At 41.8% G+C, this 23,999-nt stretch overlaps 3 protein-coding genes across 5 annotated transcripts in view; 1 reads left to right on the forward strand and 2 right to left on the reverse strand.

Moving 5' to 3' along the window:
- Window positions 1–323: 323 nt before the first annotated feature.
- Window positions 324–2,834, forward strand: rab38b (RAB38b, member of RAS oncogene family). Its single transcript, XM_071539754.1, has 2 exons — window positions 324–599; window positions 2,682–2,834. The coding sequence occupies exons 1-2, from the start codon at window positions 339–341 to the stop codon at window positions 2,832–2,834; spliced, it is 414 nt and encodes a 137-aa protein (XP_071395855.1). The 5' UTR covers window positions 324–338.
- A 5,985-nt stretch (window positions 2,835–8,819) lies between these two features.
- bach1b (BTB and CNC homology 1, basic leucine zipper transcription factor 1 b) lies at window positions 8,820–15,862 on the reverse strand. 3 transcript variants are annotated; one of them, XM_071539750.1, is made up of 5 exons: window positions 15,695–15,862; window positions 15,215–15,457; window positions 12,364–13,893; window positions 10,838–11,044; window positions 8,820–10,739 (listed from the first exon to the last, which is right to left on the reverse strand). In XM_071539750.1, exons 2-5 carry the CDS (start codon window positions 15,455–15,457, stop codon window positions 10,377–10,379), a joined length of 2,343 nt encoding a protein of 780 aa, XP_071395851.1. In that variant the 5' UTR covers window positions 15,695–15,862; the 3' UTR covers window positions 8,820–10,376. The 3 variants fall into 3 exon arrangements, with proteins under 3 accessions (XP_071395851.1, XP_071395852.1, XP_071395853.1); XM_071539751.1 differs by having other exon boundaries at window positions 15,215–15,361; window positions 15,695–15,708; XM_071539752.1 differs by lacking the exon at window positions 15,215–15,457 and having other exon boundaries at window positions 15,695–15,770.
- Window positions 15,863–17,967: 2,105 nt separating this feature from the next.
- map3k7cl (map3k7 C-terminal like) overlaps window positions 17,968–23,999 on the reverse strand; it is a 7,387-nt gene continuing 1,355 nt past the window's right edge. Inside the window, exons 2-4 of the mRNA XM_071539755.1 lie at window positions 22,591–22,649; window positions 20,749–20,864; window positions 17,968–18,148 (exon numbers count right to left, since the gene is read on the reverse strand). Of these exons, the coding sequence (XP_071395856.1) occupies window positions 17,968–18,148; window positions 20,749–20,864; window positions 22,591–22,649 (356 nt within the window). The remainder of the gene's footprint in view (window positions 18,149–20,748; window positions 20,865–22,590; window positions 22,650–23,999) is intronic.

Below are 23,999 nucleotides of genomic sequence, written 5' to 3' on the forward strand. Positions count from 1 at the left end.
TTCACTGCAGGGCAGGCAAAATGCAGGTTTAATTTTGTCAGGCTAAAGTAGGCTTATTATCAACAGTAACAAGTGCTGGCATTGACTTGTCTTGCTAAGTGCAACGTGACTGTAAGAACACGGGAATGCGCTGTATCATGGGAATGCAGGAATGTGGGCCCAGTCTTAGGATGCCAGCTGACGCAAACATGCAGCAAAACAACTGGAATGAGCCACTCATCACACTGATCCCTGGGAACAACACTGCGGTCCCATATAGATGAATCTCTGTTTGTTTGTTTGTGTGTGTGTGTGTGTGTGTGTGTGTGTGTGACACAGGTCAGGAACGTTTCGGTAACATGACACGAGTGTACTACCGTGAAGCCATGGGAGCCTTCATTGTGTTCGATGTGACGCGGCCCACGAGCTTCGAGGCGGTCACCAAGTGGAAAGAGGACCTGGACTCCAAACTAATGCTGGCAAACGGACAGAGCATCGCCACCGTGCTGCTGGCGAACAAATGTGACCAGGGCAGAGACGAGTTCACCAACAACGGCATCAAGATGGACCAGTTCTGCAAAGACAACGGCTTTGTCGGGTGGTTTGAGACCTCCGCTAAGGTGAGTACAAGTCACAACAAATGAAGCATGACATTTTCACTAATTTTCCAAGTCATAAAATACAGCCATTTAACAATAAATGACAAAAATTATAAAAAAAAAAATATATATATATATTTTCCTGTATTTTTACATCAAAATCCTTTTACCTTTCCTGGAAAACAGTGTATCTTTAATGGTTATCTCATGCAATACCAGGCGTAAATAATAAATTCAACCAATAAAACATCACTGATTTTTAAACAGTCCCACCCCTCCCTTCAAATAAAACTGCCTTTCTCTCCCTAACTGATTTCCCATTGGTTTACACTTTTGAATGATCCCTCCCTGCGTTATGTCCCGCCCCAACATCCCGTTTCAACATCAAATTATGGAAGTAAGATGCTCTCAGAATGCAGTTTCATGATGATGTTTCACTTTTCAAGATGCTATCAAAATGCCGTTTCATTGTGACCAGCATATACACTACCAGTCAACAGTATGGACACACCTGATTGAATGTACTATGTTTTTCATTATCTTAAAGCCATTTTGATCTAAATGCTTATGCTTAAATGCTTGAAATTTGTTTCTTAGACAAATATAAATAGTGAAGTTGACGCCTATGTTGGAATTTCTTTCCAAAGCCTTTGCCTTTCCATCAAGGAAAAGGGCGGCTACTTTAAAGAATCTAAAATATAAGATTGTTTTGATTTGTTTAACACTTTGTTGGTCACTGCATAATTCCATTTGTGTTATTTCATAGTTTTGATGTCTTTACTATTATTCTAATGTGGAAAATAGTAAAAAATAAAGAAAAATGTGGTGTGTCCAAACTTTTGACTGGTAGCGTATATGTATACATGTAATTTTTGTATTTGTCAGCATGGCCAAGATGGGTAAATCTATAGGCCTTTGCTTTCTATAGGCCTGTCCTTCTCCTGCTCAGGTCTCTTCAGTCAGTGAATCCCCACAGAGCCAACTGGAATTTCATATCCTCATGGAAAGTGGTTCTGTGGGATAAATTTAAAGAGGAGGGTCATAACAAGGCATCGATGTGAAAAGTTAAAAGCAATATGGGAAAGTTGAAGTTGATGAAAGTTGACTCCCTGGTAAGAAACAGAAAGCTCCATCTTATAGCTTTTATCTAGAGTTGTACTTCCACTTTGATAGAGAGAAATAGAGATTTCTCCTTTCTTGTGATACACGTTATGACAAAAACAGTTTATTTAAAGAAAGGAGAAATAAACTGTTTTGTCATAATGTGTATCACAAAAACAGTTTATTAAAAGAAAGGAGAAATAAACTGTTTTTGTGATACACATTATGACAATTGTTAGATTAAATTTCACTTCCTCCCATGTATACTAAATTCAGCCAAGACACTGTAGTACGCAAAGCCATAAATTGTACAAATGCTGTCTTTATTCACACATCCTCTGTAGACACTAATGTGTTGCAACAGCCTAAGTGCGCTGCCCTCCTCATGGCATGAAGACTCAACATTCTAGCAGGTCAAAGGTCATGAGGTACAGGTTCAGCCAAACCTCAAAGAGCCTGAGTCTCAGATGTAGCAAACAGATGTATGAATCCTTGTTTGGCAGCAATGAGAAAAATGTTTATAGCATTCGTATCATGTGGCTTCAAACACACAGAAGCGAACATAGGGTGTAACTGTTCACATGAAGATGCCAGTCACTCACGTCTTACACAATGTCCACTACCCACTAATGTACAGGATGTGTACTGACGGGAAACCAGATCAAGCTGGAACATCGTGTTCAGTACAGATTTAGTTGAGATAATTCATTTTAAGCAGTAAACTTACCCTAACCACAGTCCAAAACAGAATTCATAAAACCTCTCATTGTCTGTGACGTAAGAGTTTTTCAATTTTCAAATTATAGGTCCTCAAACATAAAACGTTTTTAGGTGAAAGGTATTTTTGGGCTGGTGGGTGGGTGGGTTTTTATATTCTTTATAGTCTGCCATACCGGACATAAAACAGGGTAGCAAATAACAAAAAACGCAAAGATGCCATACCGTTGGAATAAAAACAAATTATGCAACCGTACCAACTTGCAGTTTATATCTCTCCTTTAGGACAATCTCAACATCAGTGAAGCTGCAAACTTCCTGGTCAAACACATCATGGCCACAGAGAGCGACATCCTGAAGTCAGTGGTACCAGACACCATCTCTCCGCAGCTCGACTCCAACAGGCAGATGAGCTGCTCCGGCTGCTTCAAACCATAAAGGGAGGGAGCGGTGGCAGGACAGAGTGGAGAAACAGTGGGAGAAAGAGGAACAGACACACCACATGGCCTTCCAAGGAGATCTAAGGGTGCGATCACACATATAGCTTGTCTGTGTTTTTTGGTCCGAACCATAGTTGAAGAGTTTATTTTGTTGCTGTTTTTTGTATTTGGTTTGTTTAAGCTCACACTTCCCAATTACAAGTGAACCAGAGCTTGTAAACAAAAGGAGGTGTTGGAGATTGGAGATTTTGGCAGCAGGGAGGCAGGAGTCAAGCAAATCTGATTCCAGTCTCTGTAACTTCAGTTAAGCATGATGGACTTGTCTGCACTCTTTGAAGAAATAACTGAATATGAGCATCAGTCCAAACATGAGAAACTGCTATCAGATGTCAACATCCGTCTCCTCGTTCCCATAAAACCTTGTATTTTGGGGTTTGTTTCCTGTAGCTGGTACAATTATGTTCTCACTCCTAACAACTTGGAAGAGGACTGAAGTAAACACTCCAAACATGCTTGGTACTGTGAACGCACCCTAAGGTGAGCAGTGATGGATTTGGATATGACAGGTTGCAGAGGGGACACCTACCTGCTTGAGTGTCACATGTCTGAAAATCTTGCTCATCTTAAATCCATTCATTCTCATGTGATGCTGTTCTCCCTCGTCTAAATGCCACTCAGCCTCTGTCCAGACTGGACGGTCATGCAGTTTACCCTCCGTTTACCTCTCTGTCCAAAAAGAGCAGTGTGGGAGACACTCAGACTTTCTCTTTAACATTATTCTAGAAGAGCCAAAGAAAGCTTTATTGGACACTTTCAATGGACTAATCCCAGAATTGCTATTGTCTTGTGAGAATTTTGCACATACATTGTTTTTTATGTCGTTTAAAGATATTTATGCTTAACAATGTTGTACATGTGGAATGCTGGCTAAGATACTGTATAATGTCATTCTGTTTAAAGCCACTGTTAAGAATGACTAATGTTTAACCTTTATTTAACCAGGCAAAGTTGAGAAAGAGCACATTCTTACTTACAGCAGCAACTCGGTCTGGGTGAGTAGTCGCAAAGGGAGGGAGGGTTACACACATAGACACACACTCACACACACACTCACACACACACACACACACGTGGGAGCTGAACACTGGGCAGCTCCACTGTTGGAGAAGCTGAGGGTTCAGTGATCAAGGGCATGGCAGCCATACTTGTTATCAGGAGGGAGTGCTTGTCTTCTCCTGCTAGATTTTCCCTGTTTTGAATCAGCAACCTCACTCTAACAATTTGGCTACAAAATTATACTCTCTGAGTGGCCAAAATGATGTTCACTTCATCCTATTTAATTGATTTGTGTATGTGGTTTTCTATCATCAGAAGTAAAATTGAGGTGATTGTCTGGTTATGGACTGGATCACTTATCAAAGCCTAACCCTCTGTATCCATGGTAACTGATTCAAGTCTTCTTTCCTCACCCAAGTAAACAATATGCGCTCTATAATTAATATAAGCATATTATGAATATTGTCTAGCATGTCTGTATGCATGCACACACACACACACACACACCTACACACACACACACACCGTGTGTCCGCTCTCCCCGCTCTTAATCCATTTTCTTCTTCTTTTTTTACCTCAACAGGAGGCTTTTTCTCCTCACTTCACCCACTCCATCCTCCGTTTTCGTTTCTTCTCCTTGCTCTGACCTGCCAAGCTGTATCTCTCCTCTCGTAATACACCCGCTTCCAGTCTCTCTCTCTCTTTTATTCCTCCTCTGTCCCTCTCTTTTCTCCCTTCTAAATTTAGTTCTCCCTCCCATCCTCTGATTCACATACAGAAACGTTATGTAAGCCCGCACAGGCTCTACTTCACAGCCGAAGATGCAATACCTTTATTGATCTTCCTTGTCAAGAAGCCGACTCTAGGTGTATGTATGGGAAGGTGTTTCTCAGTTTCCTTCTTTTCGGTGAGCCTGTACCTCTGTATTACCTGGAACTACTGTCTTCTGTACCCAGTCAAGGCCTCTAAACCTTACGATTGGTAAAGACAAATATATTGTTTTTTTCCTACTTGGACTTAGGACGGAGAGAATTGTGGCCTTACACAAACTCTAGATCCAGATCATACATTTTCTACAGTGTGAAACTAGGATAAACTCAAGTGCATTTGATGCTCTTTTCATGCACTTTATAAATCCAGAAAGGCTCACTGCCATTTCTGCAGATTAAAATGATAACATCTAAATTATAGGACAGTATTTCTTGTGTTTGCTGGTCACCAGTAAACAGAACATTCCCAGCAATAAATCTAACAATCGCAGCTGATTTGCTTGGTGTTTACAAGGCTGCTCACAACTGCGTCATGTGTTGATGTGTGAATTCCCGCTGGTAATTCATGGCATGGACAATAGGGCGCAATTAGACATCGACAGCGCCTTCTCCCCAGGATCACAATTTCACTTATTCATGAAGAAGTGTGACACCATCACACACCATGTGAGCATGGTGCTGATTTTTCACCGAGAAAGAATTACACACTCACACACACACACACACACACACACACACACACACACACACACACACACACACACACACACAGACACACAAACAAACGTGCACATGCACAAACACAGTGCCTGTCTGTGTTGGACAATAGTTTGTGAGAAATCATTTCACATTAGGTTTAATCTCTCCTATAAATTATATCTGACTCAGTAGCTCAGCAGTAGTTAACTGCTGCCATTATCAGTCTGGCAATTCCCTCCAGAGTTTTACAAGTGTTGGAAACTACAACTTCAGTTTATTATGACACTTGTGGATTGTTCTTTTCATTATTTATTGTAATGTAGCAAAATAAACAATCTCATTTTACACTTGTGACATGTCTCACATTCTTGTAACACACTAACATAATGTGATATTGAAGCACTGGCATAAAGAAAGACTGTAAAATGGTTTACCATGTGAATAAAACTACTACTGCCTACTTTTAGAGAAAGTTTGGGCTGAGAAGCGGTGTGTGTCTGTTCCTGTGTGTGTGTGTGTGTGTGTGTGTGTGTGTGTGTGTGTGTGTGTGTGTGGCTGATCCAGGACTCTCAGGTTCTCATTAGGAAGCCACATGACTGAGTGGCTGATTCTCTCCCTGAGGGATTAGATTTGGTTGTCTGGTCTCAGCTCAGGTCACCAAGACCTCACCATTAACAACCTATCTATCTATCTATCTATCTATCTATCTATCTATCTATCTATCTATCTATCTGTCTGTCTGTCTGTCTGTCTCTCTATCTATCTATCTATCTATCTATCTATCTATCTATCTATCTATCTATCTATCTATCTATCAGTTTTCTGTCTCTTAAATCTTTCTTTACTTACCATTCACACAAATATAACTGTACATTGCTAGGATAATAAGGCTAACATATTGTGTACTCTGTGGTTATCACACTCTGCCAGAGAACCACCTACAGAAAACACCTACATGTTCTCTTAGGGAGAGAGAGAGAGAGAGAGAGAGAGAGAGAGAGAAAGAGGAGAAGGAGAGGACAGAGAGTGAGAGAAGAAAATGAGTTGCAGTGAGTGAGAGAGAAGACGACAGAGAGAAGAGAGTGAGAGAGAAGAAATAGAGAAAAAGAGAAAGTCTGACGAGTTATTCTAATCACATTCATAATTCAGCAGCGATACTTCAAATGCTCACGGTACAGACAGCCAGGCAACAGCGCATGCGGGGAAACCCAGATAAAAACAGAAACACACAAATATTCGTAAGCAAGTCACACTTAACATGTTCCCTCTGTGGGGACACTTTTTCCAGTCATGTGTTTTGAGGCAGAATTACAGATTATAGCTGATAATTCTCTATTAGATCAGAACATATTCGGCCATCTTAATAACACGGAGACCAACAGAGTCCTTTGGCAAGTTACATAATTCAGATACTCAGAAGATATTAGTCTGCAGCCTGATTGGATTAAAATGTCTTTCCCCCTACTCTCATTAAGAGGAATTGCTCTTATGGTGCCATCTGTTGTCAAGTTTGTCACACTGCAAGTATCTGGCTCGCCATGACTTTACTGTAATATCTGTCCGCAGTAGTATAAATAAAGTCCTAGACATTGATATTTTTTTTCATTTTCATTTGTATTAATTTCTTAACCGCTCCATGTTTTTGCATTATATTCGCCCATCTGTTTCTATGGCTTTACCAGGAAACAAATCAATGGAGTCCATTGCTAGGCCGGTCTCAAATAGTGTGTTTTCCCAAGATGGGAACAGGTCTCATTCCTAGAGATTAACCACACAGATGCACACACTTGGACGCACATGCACACACATATACATGCACAAACACACACACACACACACACACACACACACACACACATATATATGTGTTCTCATGTGTAAGTCGCTTTGGATAAAAGTGTCTGCCAAATGTGAAATTGTAAATTGTAATTGTAAATTATGGCATGGTAAAGAGGTGTGCAGTCACTTGAGGCTGACTGGATTTGAAACTTACTTCCAGAGTGTGAACACCACACCAACACTCGCTGTTCCAGCCAAATGACCTTCTGTCTTAAGGGTGACTTTCTCACCTTTAAGCCCTGGGACCTCAGAGCCTCTCAGTTCCCACTCACTTGTGCCAAAATCTATTAGGCTATGTTTGCCTTCTTGACCTTTGACCCCTAGATCTTCTCTTAATTCTCGTAATAAGGGTATTAAATGTCACAAATACCAAAGAGAATGACCCACCTTACTGTGATTAGCAGATCATAGTTATTTGCTTTCATCTTATTTCATTTTAATTGTTTTATCATTTATTTCTATTACTGTTGTCTCTGTGAAGCACAGTTGCATGAAAGGCTATGAAAAAGTGCTAAAGATTGATAGATTGATTGATTGATAGTTTTGTAATGGTCAAGATAAATTTCCTCACATAAAAGAGTGAGATGGCATAACACTGCAAATTAAAACAGCCACCCGGATAGACTTTATTATTGTATCCTAATGAGCTCTTTATCTTGTGAAGTTCCTAGTGGCCAAAATCTAATTTCGCTGAAAGAAAAAAAAAGTAGAACGAGCGAGGCAGAGAGCGCAAGAAAGGAGATCAAGCAAGGAGATAGAAGAGATAGAGAGATGGAATGAAAAACTAAATAAAAAGTGACAGAGGGGAGAATAAGTGGGAGAGAGTGACTGAGGTTACAGAGAGAAAGAGATGACAGACTAAGTGCAGTGTAACATCTGTAACGAGTCTCTCCAGGTTGCCTTTCTGCGAGCCGTGACAGATGGGTCTTCTGAAGACCTTCTGAGCTCAGCTATTCATCACCTACACTGAGCATTGACAGTTTGTGTAGCTTGTTAACCTTACTGATGGCTCTTGTATAACACTGCATTAATCTAACAGCCATCTTCACAAGTGGAGGATGATGAAAAACATGTTTTAGTGTTTGTGATAGGTTTATTTTCTGTTCTGTTGTTGCTTGGATTTGTTTTTCAGTTTGGTTGTTTAAGGTCAGGACACTATTCTGACATAGTAATTGAAAGATATGCTCGTTGTTGTGTATGGAAAATGAAAGAATATAATAGAAGAGATATTTATGTGATGTACAATACATCTATACAGCTTTCAGTGTCTCCATATGCACTTCCCGAGAGCAATGCCCGCTATCAGTAGCCTACATAGGCCACTAGGGGGCAATAACCATCAGCTTTACTGTTTATTCCTTTGGCTGTATGTGCAGTCTCTAGTTGGCATGGTGAAAAAAAAACTTCTCATATCACTATACCCTTCAATAGAAGTCTTAAAAAACCCTCCACCTCGCACCCCAACATCACTGTGTATTTGATGTATTGTATAGACATTTCATATTTTACACAAATAACTTTTTAAGACCAGCTGTATTGCATTAAATAGCACATATCTGAGTGTAAAATGAATCTACATACATACATACATACATACACCATGCAGTGCAACAAAATAATCATTGTAAAGGCCATTTAATAAACATTTCATGAAACAATCCTTTGTGATTATGAGCAATCCATTTATACAGCAGGAGGTCGAAGGTTAGTTTTCTGTTAAAGCCCTGAGAGTCAAAGATTTACTATGGACAGGGAGAGAGACAACCTGTGGCAAGCCACAGATAATAGAGTAATGAATAGGACACTCTCAACAAATCAATGTAAGGAACCAGAAACATTTGTACTGCTGATAGTACACAAGAAGCACAGAGAAAGACAAAAAATAGATGTGACAGTGACACCATAGAAGTCCCACTTTTCCATTCCTAGTACTGTATCTATCAATGAATTACAGCTGCACTGTTTGCTGCACCCTTGACAGTAATTCAGATTAATCATTTATAATATCTTTTCAACCATCAGAAGGGGCAAGAAATGATCATGCATCCAGTAGCCTGTGTTATAATGTGCATAAATAACATTTGAGAAATAAGAGACTCCAATGCCTGCCACAGTGCAGGATAGATGCATGATGTGGGACTTCTATGATGGATTTTACTATACAGTGTGAGGCATCTGATCCCCTAAAAGTGCGCTTTACTCGTGAATGAAAGCTTTGTGAAGGTGCAGCTTCTTTGGATAACAGTTCTTCATTTGAAACATATTAGTAAGAGAAGTTGTGAGGTCTGTATTGGTGTGTGTGAAAACAAGGATCCCAGAGGTGAGTTCAACCCCAACCTGAAAAGACTGCGTCACTGTGGTCAGCTGAGGATAGTAAACCACAATGACAGCCTGGAATATGCGAGCCAGGAATAAGACCAGAAAGTAAACATGGCAAACAATGTCAAGGCTGTTTGTTTAGTTGTCTGGTCTGCTGCTAAATGCTGTGGTTTGTTCCACTGCACAAAGCGAGGGCAGAACGCATGCTGCCTGCAAGAGTATTGTAGCTATATTGAATTTTTGTGTTGCCACCTGAGAATCTAACTGTATCAAACAGTATCAAAATGTTTATATTTAACAGAAAATGTACATGTTAGACAAGGATGGATTGTTATGCATCCTGAACTTCCAGCCAGTGAAGGTCTACCAGACACAGATCAATGTCTTTTACCCTTGATTTATGATAAAGTAGTTCTGTCTGTCTCAAAAGCTAAAAGTTTTAAGTTTTCAAGTTGCACTGTGGCTGTGCTGATTGGCAGGCAGTTATAGCTTTCCCTGTTAAACTTCAAAGAAACTGTGCTAAGGTCAAAATAAAATCTATAGGAGGTCATCAAAGACTTGTGATTGGAGTGAAAATGAATGGAATGGTTTAGAAAGCATGGCATGCATTATAGGTAGCATAAAGTGATTTAAAAAGTTAAGGAATTTGATTATATTGCCTTCTCAGTATAAATACATAATCATATTAGGGTCAGATCACAAGCATACCAGCCTGCATCATCACTGCTTTGCATTGTGTTCTCCGCTCATATACAGTCCTCAGTCAGTGATGTCGTCAGATGTGGAAACAGGTTGAACCTTTGCTTTAATAACCAGTTTGACATCATAAACATAGTTATCTGTGCACGGATACGTATCTAAGGGGCCTTCCCATCACCTGAGTGTCGACCGTCCCCTCTCACTGTGTCCCTGCTGGAGCTGGACGAAGGCCCCAAAGATGCCTTATACATATCAAGGCCAGAGGAAGAGGAGCAGGCTGGCAGTGACGCCTGGGGCTGGAGCGGCACCCCGGGCTGCGTGAGGAGTGAGTCTGTGTGGGGAAAGAAAGAGGCGAGGGGGCAGTCGGGGGAGGAGTATTTGGCTAACACCTGGAGCTGGTCTGGTTGCAGGTTGGCCTCATTGCAGACCCTCTGGCATAAGGCAGAGACACTGTGACATGTGTTTGACTTCAGCTGGCTCAGCTGGCTCCTCTCCGTGATCAGTTTCTCCCTCTCCGTCTTCTGTGACATAAACATGCAGAAAACACACTCTGATTAATATGTCGCTGAACAAAAAAGTTATTCTATTAGCGTCAACATTTAAAAAACTTGGTCCTCACCAGCTTGTTGATTTCACACTGCAGATTGTATATGCAGTCCAGTTTCCTCTTGCGGCAGCGGCGAGCTGCGATGCGGTTCTTGCTGCGTCGTCTCATGTCATGGACGAAATCCAGCTGTTCGCGCGTCAGGCTCTGCTGCTTCAGCAGCTGTTGGAAGTCATTCCTGGTCAGATCCACAATCCAGTCCACAGAGAATGGCAGCTGCACCTGGGGATGCCACAAGAGGAAATACAGGTTACAGACTCCAGTGAGGTAGTATGAGTCTCATTGTGTTCATCACAGACTGGTATGATTAGAGAAGATGTATCACTAGCCATTATATTATTTGTGACAATGTCCTGTTGAATCATCTTCATGAGATTGAAGGCACTCCAATAACTTCCTGACATGTGAATACATATTGCTCTTACACCTGCTTTAAAGTAGCGGGATCCTGGAAGTTTTCATGGTTACATATTTCTTGTCTGATGTCCCAGAGGTCACAGAGAACACAGAACAAATAACATTTTGGCAAGAATATGTGAATATGTGATGTCTATGTTCATTTCAAAATTAAATATACATAATCTGAAATAAGTAGTATCTATGCATTTTCAATGTCAATGTCAATATATATTTTAAGTTCATAATATCATTGTTGAAAATCATTGTTTAAATTTCTTTAGACTCCAACACTTACACCTACTGATCGTAGGGCACAATTGAATGAGTGAAGATTCACCATGGGATATGCTGTACATGGAAATAAATAAGAAACAAAGACATGGCCAAAAGTATAAGGAAAACATATAGGTTAGATTCTGCCAAGCTATTAATAATTACCGTTGGAAAAGAAGAGTTAACTTAAACAAGCATAGGTCAACTATGTTCTTGCTATTGCTAATGTGTGACAGTAAATTTACACTCTCTGTCCTACAGTATATTGGTGCAGTATATATCTTGTAATGTTTTATCTAGGTTAAATAAAAGCACTGTTGTTTTTTTCATTCTGAAATGACCTTAGTTTTATCAGCACACCTGCTGCAGTGTGCAAACCCTCAGTCGAGTCCAGCAGGGACAATGTGAGATTCCTCAAAACCTGTTGTTTGTGGCAACAGTCAGTGCTAACTCAACAGGCTGAGCTGTCAAGTTCATCTGAGTTGGACTCTGAACCAATTAGCAAGACCCATGCACATGTACACCAGCACACACAAACACACACACACACACACACACACAGAAAAACGCAGACCAATTCTGCTGGGTGAATGATTAACTTAGCACCATAGCAATTCTGCTTTCTGTTGAATGAATGCAAACTCTCATTTGTCTCTGGAACTATGTACCTAAAACTCTTATCTAAAACAAACATAACAAAGCAATGTACAGTCAGGGTGAGCTTACTAACTGACGCAACCTAATTTCAGCCCAACTTGAACTCAAGAGTTAGGAAGCAGCAGAGCAGTAATGACTAGATTTAAGTGGTAAAGAGCAGATCTATAAGAGCCTGAGGGGAATTGCTCAGCTGAATGATTCATGATGCTCACCTGTCTGGCCCGCTCCCTCGTGTAGGACTCGCTGTCTCCTTCTGTCTCTGTTTCTGAGTCTCCGTCCTCCCCTGAGTTGAGAGATGACACACACTTCCCAGACTGAGACATCCCCGCACACCCAGACAACTTGGCCTCCCCCGCCCCATTCCATTCACTCTTGCTTTGGTCCAGATCCTGGAGAAAGGGGCAGCCAGTTGGCTTGGAGCTCAGGTTGACATGAAGCTTCAGCCAGTCTAAGGACGGGCTCTGGACCTGTTTGTTCCCAGTATCAGAAGAAGAACTTGTGTCTTCCGACCCCAGCCGCTTAGCCAGATCCTCGGCCACCTCCCTTTCCACACTGCTCCTCTTTCTTTCTCCATGCAGTGCCACACTCTCCATGCTGCCCCTTCCTTCCCCTCTTCCTCTTTCTTGCCAGCCAGAGTCCATCTCAATGTCTACCCTCCTCCTCTCGCCTCCTGCTTGTTCCTCTGCTTCTTGATGAATGGACACTGCCTCTAGCACACCTGAGTCCCTTGGTTTCTTGTCTTCTGTAACATCCATAGTAAACCTCTCTTGCCCCACTGACCCGGTGATTGCAGAGTCCTCGTCAAAGGCATTCAGGGGGCAATGGTGCAATATTAACCCCGCTGACCTCTCACCCAGCACTGCACTTGGCCCTGAGGAGACTCCCTTGACACTGGATCTGTCTGCGAGTGGAGCCATCACCCTAGAAGAGCTAACTCTAGCGATATGATCCTTCTCTTCCTCCATCTTCACAACACCCATCTCTCTTTCCTTCTCATCCCGTTTTCCCTCCCTTTCATCTGTGTCTCTCTTAATCTTATCAACCTCTCCTCTCCCCACATCTCTCTCTATTTTCACGGCATGTGATTCTGTTTCAAATGGCTCATCGACCCCTCCCTCACCCCGTCTGTCTGGACTTGAGAAACTCTGACCAGGGGATTCAGCTTCAGTTACATTCTTACAGCTCCCGCTGCTGGAGCAGGGCAGGCAGGAGAGAGCGCAGGCATCCTCGGTTACCGCTGCTGGGTGCTCCAGGCTTTTCTCTTTGCCACAGGTCTCCTTCCCACAAGCCAACTGGAACTTGCGGTACTTTGGACACTGCAGGGAACTGACATTTGTCCCCTCGGATTGTGCATCAGCCACAGGTAGGTGGGCGCCTGTGCTGCTCTTACTTCCCGTTAGACTGCTCACTGATTTGTTACTGAGCCAAGCCACTTCCTGTTCCGATGGTGAATCAACTGGTTTTACTTCTTTCTCATTCACCGCTATGCCGTCATTATCGCTGCCCTCCTTTGACAGTTGCCTCTTGCATCTCTTCTTACAGCAGGTCTTTCTCTGGAAAGGGGCGCTGCCTCTGCTGCTGGAGAAGAACTTGGGGAGGAGGAAATCGAAGCAGGCTTTGTCCAGGTCCCTGAAACCCAGGATGGAGGCTGAGTTCCGAACATCTAAGACATTTTCTTTACTGAAGAGGAGTTTGGATGTGTAGGCAAACTTCAGCAAGGGTTCAAAGCCGGCAGCTGTTACCTGTGGGACAAACATGACAAATTAGACTGATGAATCATTTCTATGTTTTGTAAAACCGTAATCCCACAGACTGAAAAATATTTCATATCTCTCAGTGTTCCCAGTGTTCCCTAGTTTATCAGTGTTAACTAATTCCCATGGCCAAGTTGTCTCTGTTTATGTCTTGTCTCATCTTAACAAATTGTCTCATTTTACAATTTTAGCCTCTTCTCATGAATGGTAATGGGAATTGTATTGACCTTCATTCATTTTATAATAGTTTCTGCCATGTATAGTAATCATGCACAAAATAGGTCCAGATGTGAAAATATAACAAAGAACCACTATGGCTACGAACATTTTAAGAAACAAAACCCAAGATTGTTATTATTGGATCAGTAAGCAAAACATTTGACCAAACAAGCCAGTGTTTATGCCTTTTTGTGTTTTATAACATAAAAAAGGGGTGAATGAATATGCATTTTCACTGGAAAAAGGTTGGGCACAAACAGGCTCCCATTCATACCATAATTTAATGTGACGGTCAACTAAAATCTAAACATCTATTTTGTATTGTTGTTAGCCTGTCATGAGGTCAGCCATATATATATATTATAAAAAAAGGGGGAAACACTGGATGCTCTAGTGGCAAATGAGCTTTGTGATACAAACACCATGGTTGTAGAACAATGGGGAAAATATAAATAGAAAAAAAAAGTTCAAAAAGGGGTTTCCACTGGCGTTCTTGGTACTCTTGAAGTGAAACAGAGTTCTAAGGAGTGTCCAATAATTTCAAAAGCCTTTATTAGCATGGCAGGAAAATTAAAAAAGCCAACATGTTTCAACCAACATGGTCAAGATGCCCTGATGAAGACCATACTGGGTCGAAACATATTGGACACTGAGCGCCACACTTTTTCACATCAAGAATGCTTAGAACGCCAATGGAGTCTCGTTCTGGACTTCTTTTTTCTATTCGGATGTCTCTGCTGACAACAGACTGTAAAGTGGTAAGAATCAATAACTTTGTAATGAAAGGAAGTGATAGCATTACTGTTATCCTACCAGTACACTGCCACAAAGGCAATAATCAGTAAAACTTTGTGTTTTGAAGGTTATAGATCATGACTAGATTTACAATTTAATATCAAGAGATTTTACACACTTAGATGCTTTTAAACATAAACGCATATGACTACACCATTAATACTTTCATAAACCTTGTAGTCACTTTTCTCACTTCACTTTCACAACTCACACACACAGTTACAGCTCTTTGTCTTTGTAGGGCAGCACTGTGTCTGTATCTAAAGCTGGATAGCATCATGATGTGTTATCTCACCTCCTGTGGCAGAGTGATGACATGTTGCGTGTGGGAGGAGATCCTGTGTGTGAAGTACTCACTACAGGAGGCTAGTACTGAGCGGTGGGCCCTGAAACTCTGGCCCTCTACCAGCACCGTAACATCACACAACAAGTCCCGCCGCCGCTGGTCGTCCAGGCAGCGCAGCACATGACAGGAGTGCACAGTAGACTCAAATGTAAACACAGACGACCGGGGGGCAGACATGGTCATCAGGGACATCTGTATGTACACACAGACACACACACACACACACACACACACATACACACACACACACACACACACACACTTTAATACAGGTGTACATTCTCCCTCTACCAGACTATACAACTACTCACTAAGACTACCAGGAACAAACTAAAATGTACTAACACCACCAACATGAGACAGGCATACTGTACATTAACATATCAGTTATGAAGTCTTGTATAGAAAACTTCCAAAAAATCTGCCTACCTTACAAAGATGAATTATTTTGTCCAAGGTTGAGTTTCTTAGATAAGCGCTACAGTCCCAGCTGTTTAGCCAACATGGTTATTCCTAAATGGAATTCTGTCCAACTAGACTACGTCTCCCAGAAAGCCTAATCTCAACTAGGCAACAAACTAAACTGAGGTTAGCTCAGTCATATGGCCTGTGTGTCTGTGAGTATCTGTGTGTGTGTGTGAGAGAGAGAGAGAGAGAGAGAGAGAGAGAGAGAGAGAGAGAGAGAGAGAGAGAGTGAGTGAGGGAGAGAGACAGTGTCGCAACAACTCTGGGTGTAACAGAGCAAGCGCTGACTCATGCACTCCTGCTGATAAAGGATGAGCAAGCAGTTTCCCGTTCATACCAATCCCACCCTTGGATCTGTCCGGTAAGCGAATGGCTTTTCCAAGAAAACCTCTCCACAGATTCACCATGGATACACATAAACCCAATTCAGAGAATGAGAAGAAGGTTGGGAATGCAAGTCCGCTGTTAAAGGAGTATATATATTGTTATGACTAGACCCGTCTAGACTTGTAAACCCCAGTGCAGTGCATTATGAGAACAGATTCATATTATAAAATATTATAAAACAAACGAAACTGACCAAGAGTTTCTGCTTTTGTTGGAAACTTCTTTCTTGTGTATGTGTGTGTGTGTGTGTGTGTGTGTGTGTGAGAGAGAGAGAGAGAGAGAGAGAGAGAGAGAGAAAGAGTGTGTGTGTGTGTGTGAGAGAGAGAGAGAGAGAGAGAGAGAGAGAGAGAGATGCCTTACTAGCACCTTTGGCAAAATAGAGTTACAATAAAGGCTGTAAGAGAACACCATGCCTTACTAGCACCTTTGGCAAAATAGAGTTACAATAAAGGCTGTAAGAGAACCAACAGAACGAATGGCATTTTCTATATATACATAAATTAGAGAATGTAGTAGTTTTTTTTTATTTTATTTATTCAAAAGCAAATATTTGACAAACAACTCTGGTGGGCTTTGTAAATATTTACCAAATAACAGTGATTGGATGACAATCAAGCTATACTGATATTCAATGATGATATTCAAACTAGTCAGTCTTTCAGTAACAACCAACTTCAGGCAAAGTGGTGTGATAAAAACTTTTTGGGGCATTTTGGTCTGGTAGAGTGATAGTCTTGTGTGTTTCAGAATTGGTTTGTGATTTGTGTTTACAAATAGCACACATTCAAAACACAGGTACCAGGCAGTCAAGTAGAGTGGAACAGCACAGTAACATTCCTACTAAGCCCTAGTGAACGTGAAACGTCACAACATTGCTGGTGCTAAAATCACATGATTTGCGTCTGCAAGATAAGTGAAGGAGGAAGAGGTTTGCATGCCAGAGCGGCGCTGGCCAATCAGGTGACTGTTTCATAATTCCAGAATGAGCTAATTTCTATGTGAAAAAAATCAAGTTCCTTTTTCCATGTAAGTGACGCAATGCGGTCATACACAATAAACATATCAGCATCTGCTTGGAGAAATGAAACCATGGGACTTGTGCTGGTGTTAAAACAAAATGCATTTTTATTAATAGAAGAGGACAATAAAGCAACAGTAGATTATGTTGTACTTCCCCTTCGGCGGGTGGGTGGCACACGCTACATCAAAAAATGTACAACTTTTACAGTGTTGTGTCGCAGTAGATACATAGTGTAAAATAGATAATCACCCTTCTTCTTTCGTTGTTCCTCATGAGTGGCTACAAATCCCCGACACCGTGCTGAATTCTCATCTCATTTCCTTTTTACTAAGCGCCACCATAACAGGAACTTGAAAGGAAAGTGTGGGGGGGGCTGAAGGATTGGGGAGAGAGGGAGGGGAAACTCTCCTCAAAACACAACATTTGGACCACATCATACCACCTTTGGCTCCCTCCACAGACCTCAGGTAAAAAAGATCTGAGTCTCCACAGGACCTGAGACAAGTATCAGAGAATCTGGTCAGATTCACAGTAGCTGACATTGTATAAAAACATATGGCATTGCAATGGTAACCGGAAAGCTACTGGTTCCTCTTAGACAAGATCACATAACTACACAAACAGAACCCATTTTATAGTTTTTACAGCGATCATATTGTGTCTGTGGTTCATATGGTACACATGACAAATGAAAACATCCTTCTCTGAATTAGCCGATTCACAGACTGCAGTTACAGAATGGTCGCTACTGAGACTGTTTCAGATTCTTATTCTCTGGCCTGGTGTCAGCTGCGTCTCTGGAGGTCTCAGGTTCTGCGGAGGTTAGAGGTCACGAGGAGTCCTGCCTCGTTGGATTGGTCAGGCAGAGCCTCTCCAGCTGCTGAGCGCGCTCGCTGTGGACGGTCACCAAGGTGCGGTTCTCCTCCGTTAGAAGCCGGAACTCCTCCTCTAGACGGGCGATCTCCATGGCAACCTTCTCATCCTCCACCAGCTCTGCCAGCAGCTTACGCCTGGGAGAGGGGCACAGGGGAGTGAGAGAGAGATTTGAGAATAAGATCAAATTTTTTCCAGTGTTTTACAATCAAATTCAAATCCATATGCATGAAACATAATAGCATTGCTGAGAAATCTACAATAAACAACTGTGGATTCTTTTGCTCATTCTCTACCCACTGAATCCTTTTCATGGTTGCGGAGGGCTGGAGCCTTTCCCTGAGGGCAGGGAAACACCCTGGACATCACAGATATGTAGACAGTCACTCTCATTCACATCCATAACTATGGGAATCTTTTTGGAATGTGGGAGGAAGCGAGAACACGGAGCGAACTTGAACACAGGACCGAGGCCAGGAATCAAACCTGGGTCTTTCTTGCTGTGAGGCAACAGTACAAACCACTGAGTCACTGTGACGCCCACTGTGGAATCAATAAACACCCAGTGACTATTTGTCTAGTGCCATTACCAAATACTTTTAAAGTTTTTTTCTTTTTTTTTTATTCCCATTCCAGTAATTCTTCCTGATAAAGCATGAATGAATGAAAAGATGGACTTCCTGGTAGGCTCAGTTTGAGGTAGAATGAGCTGACCTAGCTTGGCACCGGGTCAAACAACCTTTGGACTTTGTAAGGCAGGGTAACTGTATGCATGTGCACGGCTAAGTGTGTGGCATACTTCCGCGCTTGAGGGTGTGTGAATGTTAGTATTGTGTTACTCCTGATTCAGCCAAGTCACATAATAGCAACATAAACAAAGAAGGAACGTAGTCTCTTTTCCAAAATGAAGGCTGTGACTAGGGACTGTTATCTGTTAACTATTAAGGAGGATGACTATACTGTTTTTGTGTGGGTTAGCAATATAATGGCCAACCGTGGTTAAAGCCGAGTCATGCTGTTTCACTGTTTCACAATATTTCTTGTGTAAGCCATGTGTATCATAGTGGTAGCAGCAATAGGTTTAAACACATTAGGGCAAATATGAATGTCTGATAGCTGTAACTGAAGGTCGAGTGGGTGTTTTGTTTTGGTGTGTTTGTGTGTTGTTGTTGTGGTGATAACACTTCTACTTTTTCACCACATGTCATGATTCTCCTGTCATTCTGTATGGCATTTGTCCCCTATGGGAATGGGAAGTAACAGACTTGAATACAGTATTGCATCACTCCACCCTCTGTTAGTTCATGTGTGTATGTGTGTATCTATAAGCGCGTGGCTGACTTTGTGTTTGTGTGTGTGTGTGTGTGTGGGTGTTTGTGTCTGTGTGAAAAGAGAGAACCAAGTGTTTCTGCCCGCCTGACTCATCATGTTCTTATCTAAATTCAAGGCTAACCTCATCCCATCTGAGAGCCTTGCTGTTCTCTATTTAGGAACTGCAAAGAGGTGGAGGGGTATGGGGGGTGAGAGCAAGGGCCTTGAAAATCCCTCTGCTAAGACTACCACAGCTGCTGAGGACACAGGGGACAGTGTGCAAACATTTTGTGTGCGTGTGTGTGTGTGTGTGTGTTTGTGTGCATACACCACAGCTTATGTGCAGCCATTCGTGTACATGAAAGCATACAGTATGTCTCACTCTGTTATACCTGACAGGGGCTGCAGCTCGGGTAATGTTTACCCCAGCAGGGCTGCTACTGTCACCCAATAAGCCCCAGAATCAACCAGCGTAACACCGTTGATCTACAGTCATACTCTTCCCTGTATACACCACATTGTCTTGTCTTAGATTTAAAACGTTTACATCTTCAGTTATTGTTTGACAACAATATCAAATTCAAACATTACCAGCAATTTAAACGTCATCTTGAGTGAATTGCTCTCAGTAGATCATGTGCTGTACATGCAGGCTGATAACATGTGCCATCTGGTGGACGCTTTCATCCAAAATGCCTTGCACTGCCACAAGTGCATACATTTTTAGCATAGGCGGCCCCAGCGGGAATTAAACCCCTAACTTTGGCAGCGTTTAAGTCACAATAAAACGAAAATGACCTTTTCACCCTGTTAGCTAATATTCCATATCATCACATCTAACAATATATGCCCAAAAATCTACAAAATGTTTATTTTCCTCGTAAAACTGTATATTTTTAACGGCTACTTCATCACATTTTCATATACAACTTCACAACTTTCAAAGTGACATGAGCTGGAATTTATTAATTTTGAAGAATCCTAATTTTTGTGACAGCTCAAGCATTTCACAGTGGATTGCTTCACCAACTACATTGAATATATAATGGGCTTCACTGCCTTTCTCTTTCTATGTTTGTTAACATGCCCACTTTTGAACAGTCCCTCCTTGCACCTGCTCCACCCCCGCCTCTGCCTCCACCTCCGCCCCGACATCCTGTTTCAACCGGCAATACATCAAATTACGGAAGCAGGATACCGTTGAAATTCCATTTCCTTGTGCTCTGCCCATTGAGACTATAAAGACCACAAAGCAAACATGTTAAATCACAGATATGTCTTCCAGTCAGTCAAACACACAACGTTCTGATCTGGAGTCAGACGTGCTACCGTTGCGCCACAAGATCAGCTGCTGACAAAGCATCCAAAAACAATATTATAGAAGACAGTGTAAGCAACACAGAGGTGAGTCAGTTCAGGGCCTCACTTGCGGTCCTCCAGCACAGCGATCTCATGTTTGACCTGGTGAAACTCTCGTGCCATCCTGCAGTGTTCCCTGTACACCTGAACGCTCTCCCTCAGAGACACACAGGGGGGCACTGGCTGCATGACAGAGGAGAGAGAGAGAGAGAGAGAGAGAGAGATACAGTATTAGATTAAGAAATGGCATATGAGATTATATAGATGGCAAAACAAACGGTGGAACGTTATATCACACAAACAGCAAAATCATTTTCTTCTTGTCTTTAGGTGTATGAATGATTGTATACTGTGGTTTCTTGTATATGAACTCGTTGCCTTGAGGTGAGAATAAAGTTTTTTGATTGACTGATTGATTGACTGATTGAAAATGTAAAGACCTGGACCTACACTTTTTGAACAATTGACATTTGGAACAGCACTTTGAACAAACTCTTTTTAAAAGCAACTGCTTCAGAAAATTGCAATTACTTGAGCTTTCTTTTCTGTAAATTTATCTTCCCCCAAGAGTTCTTGTTCTTATTTTTGTGTGAAAAGGCTAGCTCGCAAACACTGACTGTCACTGATTCGAGACAGGACATCCTAGTCACAGGGCTGTCCTGTTTTTTTAGTTTTTGTTACATGTATTCGCATATCTTATCTCAGCATAACATGTTCCAAATTAAGCTGTCTGTAATATGGTGATTTTTTTTTTTTTATTCGTAAAGTAAAAAAGGAAAATAAATTCTGGACAAATAAGAATGATAGAGACACGCCTGCTAGCCTCCACCCTTGGATACAATATAATAGCAGAACATTGCATGCTTGAGAGTTTTATGAAAGCAACCATTCATTGGTCTGCTATTATTGTTCTAATCTGATACTCTAACCCAGCATGCTCTTTACATAACTTTGAAAACCACTGGCAACTGTTGAAGGATAATTCAATGGCCACACTAAACTGCAGAACACACAGAGTGAAAATACTGTACTGATGTCCAGTGGCTACATTGATGTACGCTACACTCAACCAGCTCCTTATCTCACCATTTAGCTTCCAGCTTCTACTGAGTTTTAAAAGTAAATTCCACCCTCGGTTACTCTTACATTGTCATATATTGTATATAAGTGTTGTAACTTTTTTGGTGCATACACTTTCCCACAATCTGCCTCGTGTACCTCTGCATTTCCCAGAATACCTTTCGACAACCCTTAGAGTGACGTGCCTGAACTTGTTGCATTCAGCTGTGGGTAGGTGGAGTTTTTAGAGTCAAAAGAAAGTGAGAGTCGTGCCCCTTACTTAAAACTCACCTATGGTTTCTCCAGTACAGATACTGGAGAAACCAGTATCTCTGCCTCTTTTATGACGGATTTCTCCCTGTATGATTGTTGAACGCCAGTGCAAAATGGTGAGTCTAGAAAGAAGCCCTCGCTCTTTGATTGTGAGGGACTGACACCAAAACCTGACATTTACCACTGATGTTTTAGATCGCTGAAAAATGTTCTGCTATCAAACTCCATTGTAGCTGCAATGGAAATATCTCAACATCACATCACGTTTGGCAAGTTAACCGCCGGAAATGAGAAAACAACATAATGGGTCCACAAAATGCAAGGTACATTGCCAATAGCTGTTTTTAAGGGTGGATTTTTCCTTGAAGAGAGATTTCATTCCGCATGCAGCAGTTATGTTCACCAACGCTGTGACTCTCTACGGTCCTAACCCTCTCCTCTGTACTCTGCAATTTTCCTTTCTTCTCCTCCCTTGTGCGTCTCCACTCCCTTCCTCTCTTTCACTCCCCCTTTCATCTCCTCCGCTCTCTCAAGGGGGCGAGATGTGTGGTAAATGTGGTGCAATGCTGTGTTATACCTGTAATCGCTGCTCAAGGTCCGGGAAAGTCTGAGAGAGGTCCTCCGCATCTTTTACATCTAACAGAACAACATCAAGATCAACACATCATCCAATTAATACAGTTGGATTCATGTTATTGTCATTTTTTAAATTACTGCTTATCTATTTCTGATATAAATCGATGTAATCCTCCTGATGGATTGGGACTTCATTTGAACTTCTTATGATTGAATACTCTGTTGATAATACAACAAAGCCCATGACATATTACTGAACTACCGTATGCTTTACAAAAGTTTGTTTTGATTAATGATAGCAATCCAACCTGAAAATTCTGCCATTCATATCCTGTTTTCTATTTTTTCCACAATACATCCATGCTGCGGGTCTGTGGCAGTCAGATTTTAAAAGCTGATTGCTGTGTTATTAGCACAGAGCTGGAGAGCAGAATTCTGTCTTTTGTGATTTTAGCCTGAGGCAGAAACATATTTTTTTTCATGAGTGCCGTTTGCCGTACGCCTTTGATGCATAGCCCAAGTGACTTGCCAACAGGCAGTGGCTTAATGCCTTTCTCCGCCTCATAAAATGGCCACAAGTGAAACAGTATAGGGGCCTCTTATATGACACCACAACATAGCAACACAGCACTACACTTATAAATGAGCCATGTCCTCTAACTGAACAGCAGTAATGAGCTGTCAGGCTGAAAGACATGCAGGATAAGAATACAGAGGGACAACTATGTGAGCAGACAGACAACATAACAGACAAACACGGCCAGCAACGACAAGCAGACAGGCCAGATGTATGGACAGATAGGGAGTCAGACAGACAGACAGACAGACAGACAGACAGACAGAAACAGACAGGTTGTCTGCACCAGCCTCTGCCTCGCCAGTTATGTCCCCCTGGAGTTGTGGAACACATGTGGAGAATCCTGGGATGATGCAACCTTCTAAAAGCAGGGGTATTAGTGGGCCAGCCTGCAGCCATGGGGCCAATTATGATGTGGAATAAATACAGTGCTCATGCTTAGGATTGACACAGCGCAGGGTTAAAACTACGCCTGGCATGAAGTCATGAAGGGCCTAGAGGATGATCCCCGGACGGAGCACTGGTCTCAGTTCCCCTGCTGAGAAACACGAGTTCCAAGAGACAACAACATGATCATCTGGGGAATATCCAAACTTTTATTTTGGAAGTTAGGGTCTAATTGTGCCAGAGCAGCTCTGGAAGAAAAATCAAAGTGTCAACAGGTATTAGCAACTACCAGAAAAGCAGATACTTCCCCGTAAAGGCATGACCACTGAAACACTAAAACTTTAACTGAAACTATAACTGGCCAAATCTAGAAAACGTCATCTGAAAACTAAATGCAAACTAAACTGAAACTAAACAGAATCCATAAAGCTGGTATAACCTTGGTT

This window comes from Centroberyx affinis, unplaced genomic scaffold (genome assembly GCF_046629955.1).
Source record: "Centroberyx affinis isolate AG114_WGS23_722 - 3 ecotype Tasmania unplaced genomic scaffold, CSIRO-AGI_Caff_v1 ptg003508l_1, whole genome shotgun sequence".
NCBI lineage: Eukaryota > Metazoa > Chordata > Actinopteri > Beryciformes > Berycidae > Centroberyx > Centroberyx affinis.

Bases quoted from the DNA above. Each gene is read 5' to 3' on its own strand.
- rab38b (XM_071539754.1), top strand. From the start codon at position 339: ATGACACGAGTGTACTACCGTGAAGCCATGGGAGCCTTCATTGTGTTC. The intron at 600-2,681 runs GTGAGTACAAGT...TCTCTCCTTTAG, and splicing joins GGTTTGAGACCTCCGCTAAG to GACAATCTCAACATCAGTGA.
- bach1b (XM_071539750.1), bottom strand. From the start codon at position 15,457: ATGTCCCTGATGACCATGTCTGCCCCCCGGTCGTCTGTGTTTACATTT. The intron at 11,045-12,363 runs GTGAGCATCATG...TGGCATCCCCAG, and splicing joins CGAGGGAGCGGGCCAGACAG to GTGCAGCTGCCATTCTCTGT. The intron at 10,740-10,837 runs GTGAGGACCAAG...TTTATGTCACAG, and splicing joins AGTGTGAAATCAACAAGCTG to AAGACGGAGAGGGAGAAACT.